Here is a 2970-nt window from a genome sequence, read left to right as displayed (position 1 = left end):
ACCAGTAAACACCAGTGAGACCAGTAAACACCAGTGAGACCAGTACCTGTGATGGTGACAGAGCTGGTGACCAGCTGGGAGCCGTACTGGTTGGAGGCCTCACACTGGTAGTGGGCGGAGTCTTTCAGCTGGGCTGAGGACAGGTTGAAGGAGAGCAAGGAGGAGGCGGGGTCAGTCCTCTGAAGCTCCGCCCCCTCCCTCCTCAGCACCAGCGTGGTGGGCGGAGCTCCGTCTGAGCGACAAGTAAACGTCACCTGCTGACCCTCCATCACCTGCTCACCTGGACTCACCGAAAGGGAGGTGTTGGTGGGCGGAGCTGTGGGCGGAGCAGACAGGTGACGCAGTGTTCGGTTGTCATTGAAACAACAAATTAAACAGGAAGTTCTCTCTCACCGTGGACGGCGACCTGCACCCCGGCAGTCTGGTGACCCTCACTGTTGCGGGCCTCACACTCGTACCGTCCGGCGTCGGGCTGACTCGCCGCCGCCACGTCCAGCTGACTGGAGAGAATTGTCCGCTCAGACCGCCCGTCCGGCGTCCTGAAGCTCCAGGTGACCGTGGGCTCTGGGTTTCCCTCCGCAGAGCAGCGCAGCGTGAACGGAGAGCCCGCCATCACCAACAGCGAGTCTGAAATCACCGTGACGACGGGAGCGTCTGCGGAGGGACAGGTGAGGCTGTGATTGATTATTGATTACAGGTTTGTACAGTCATCTTCATATCTGATCACACGGAACAGGAGTCAGGAGGGGCGGGGCGCTCCAACACGTCTCTTAAACGACGCTTTTTCTTTAAAGCTTTGTGGTGATTTTTGACCAAACCTGCTGGACTGTTTTATTTTATTTTTTTTATTTATTTTTATTTTTTATGTTTATTGTTTTCTGTAAACATGTTTATTGTTTTCCTTAAATGTTTCGGGGACTGACAGCCGTCCGGTCAGCAGGTATCCCGTTAATAACAGACAGCGTGTAGTCCCGGAGGACCCTTAAAACCATCTGAGGACTCACAGAGCAGGTTTAGGGGGACGCTGGTCTCTCTGGTCCGGTCCTCAGCCGGCAGCTCCTGCAGGTCCAGCGTGACCCTGCAGCTGATGTTTCCTCCAAAGTCCCGCTCCTGAGGCCTGAACCTGAACTCGGACCGCACCGAGCCCGACTCTGCGTCTCCCACAATGCTCTGCAGGACGGCGTCCGCTCGCAGCCAGCTGAGAGTCAGCGGAGCGGCAGCATACACCTCAGACACCTGGCAGGTGAGGACAGACTCCGCCCCCAGCCTCAGCTGGTCCTGGCCAGTGATCAGAGGGGCTGATGGGAAGGCTGCCGGCAGAGCAGAGACATGACTCAGCACATCCTCGTTGTCACACCAGCATGACTCAGCACATCCTCATATATACACACGTGTGTGTGTGTGTGTGTGTGTGTGTGTGTATGTGTGTGTGTGTGTGTGTGTGTGTGTGTGTGTGTGTGTGCATGTGTATGTGTGTGTTTGTTGGTGTGTGTGTGTGTGTGTGTGTGTGTGTGTGTGTGTGTGTGTGTGTGCACTCACAGTAAACGTGAACAGACGTCTTGACCTGCTTGTTTTCGGGTCCACAGCTGACTCGACACAGCAGAGCTCCTTCGTGCTCCATGCTGACGGGGTCAAAGGTCACGGTGGAGTGGCTCCTGTTGGTGCTGACGGACGCCGTCAGCGGGCGGTCCCCCTGCAGAGACCAGGACACGCTCGGCATGGTGGGACAGTCCTGGACGTGACACAGCAGCTGTCGATTGTCCCCCAGTCTGAAGAGAGGCCTGCTGGGAAACACATCCACGCGCAGGCCCTGAACGCACCACGATGACATCAGCAGCACAGCTGGGGAGGTAAACAACAACAACAACAACAACATTAACAAAGTCCTCCACTCATCAGCCTGCTGACGATTAACTGGTTTCACTTCACGTGTGATGTCACACACGTTTTCCTCGTCACACATGAGCTCATGAGGAAGAGTTCGGTCACGTTTTTAACGTTCGTTAGCATCGGTCCCTGATGCTGATGCTCGAGTTGATTAAAATCTCCTGCGATCAGACGCTCGACAGAAGACGACTTGGGCTGCGGTCGAAAACGTCTCAAGGCCGAGGAGAGGTGTGAAGGAGACTTCACGAGGACTCAGGAAAAGACGGTCGCGTGTTTAGAGAATCCGACCGCTCTCCTCGCTCTGCGGTGACGCGACGGCGGATGTTATTGACGTGGATCAGCTGTGATGAAACTACAAAGTTCACATGATGGACTACAAAAGCGCGTCTGCACTGGATCTAAAAAAGTGCACCAGAAACTCTGAGTGTTAATATTATGATCATGACTATAATTATTATTGTTACTAATATTATTATTGTCATCAGTATTATCTTAACTAATACTCCGCCCCGTTACTCACCACGTTGTTTAATGCGCGTTACAACGGCTAAATGAGGAAAACCCGGTAAAAAATATGACATCATTACCGAGGTGAGAATTAAAATAATAAAGCTGCCAGTGACGAGACGGCCGCTCACACTCACCCTCCTCCCCTCATATTTACCGTCACGAATGCTTATGATTTCGTGAAAATAGCCTAATAAATATGTAAATATGTACGACGTGTAGATCCGCTGCTGCACGTGTGGTCATTATAACGGTTTAAACGTGATGAACTGGAAACATCAGCCGTCCTAAAACGTCTCCTCGTGTTCACGTGCAGATTCTGACCTGAAAGGCTGCAGATGTTTACTGACGCTCTCTTAGAGAGAACAGTCAATAGTAAATATTAAATAAACATAAAACATGATAAAATACAATAACAAAATGAGAATATATATATAAATATACAACAAATGATATATAATAACATCAGTTTTTGGATAAATACAGGCCTGTAGCCTAAACTCAGGGCAGAGACGTGATTATGAGCCTGTGTTTAAATCAGCCTGAGAAGCAGCTCAGTAAGCGGCTCCGTGTTCA

The 2970-nt window shown here is 51.3% G+C and overlaps 1 protein-coding gene across 1 annotated transcript; it reads right to left on the bottom strand.

Moving 5' to 3' along the window:
* Positions 1-46: 46 nt before the first annotated feature.
* On the bottom strand, positions 47-1972 carry LOC121965750 (vascular cell adhesion protein 1-like; the record flags this gene model as incomplete). The annotated part of the gene is made up of 4 exons (XM_042515875.1): positions 1540-1972; positions 1005-1310; positions 394-654; positions 47-316 (listed from the first exon to the last, which is right to left on the bottom strand). Coding segments are annotated over exons 1-4 (1261 nt in total), but the record flags the coding sequence as incomplete, so codon positions are not given.
* Between the last annotated feature and the right edge of the window lie 998 nt (positions 1973-2970).

Source organism: Plectropomus leopardus, unplaced genomic scaffold, assembly GCF_008729295.1.
Source record: "Plectropomus leopardus isolate mb unplaced genomic scaffold, YSFRI_Pleo_2.0 unplaced_scaffold21507, whole genome shotgun sequence".
Taxonomy (NCBI): Eukaryota; Metazoa; Chordata; class Actinopteri; order Perciformes; family Serranidae; genus Plectropomus; species Plectropomus leopardus.
Note: the sequence above shows the minus strand (reverse complement) of the source record. Positions and strands in the feature narration are given on the sequence as shown.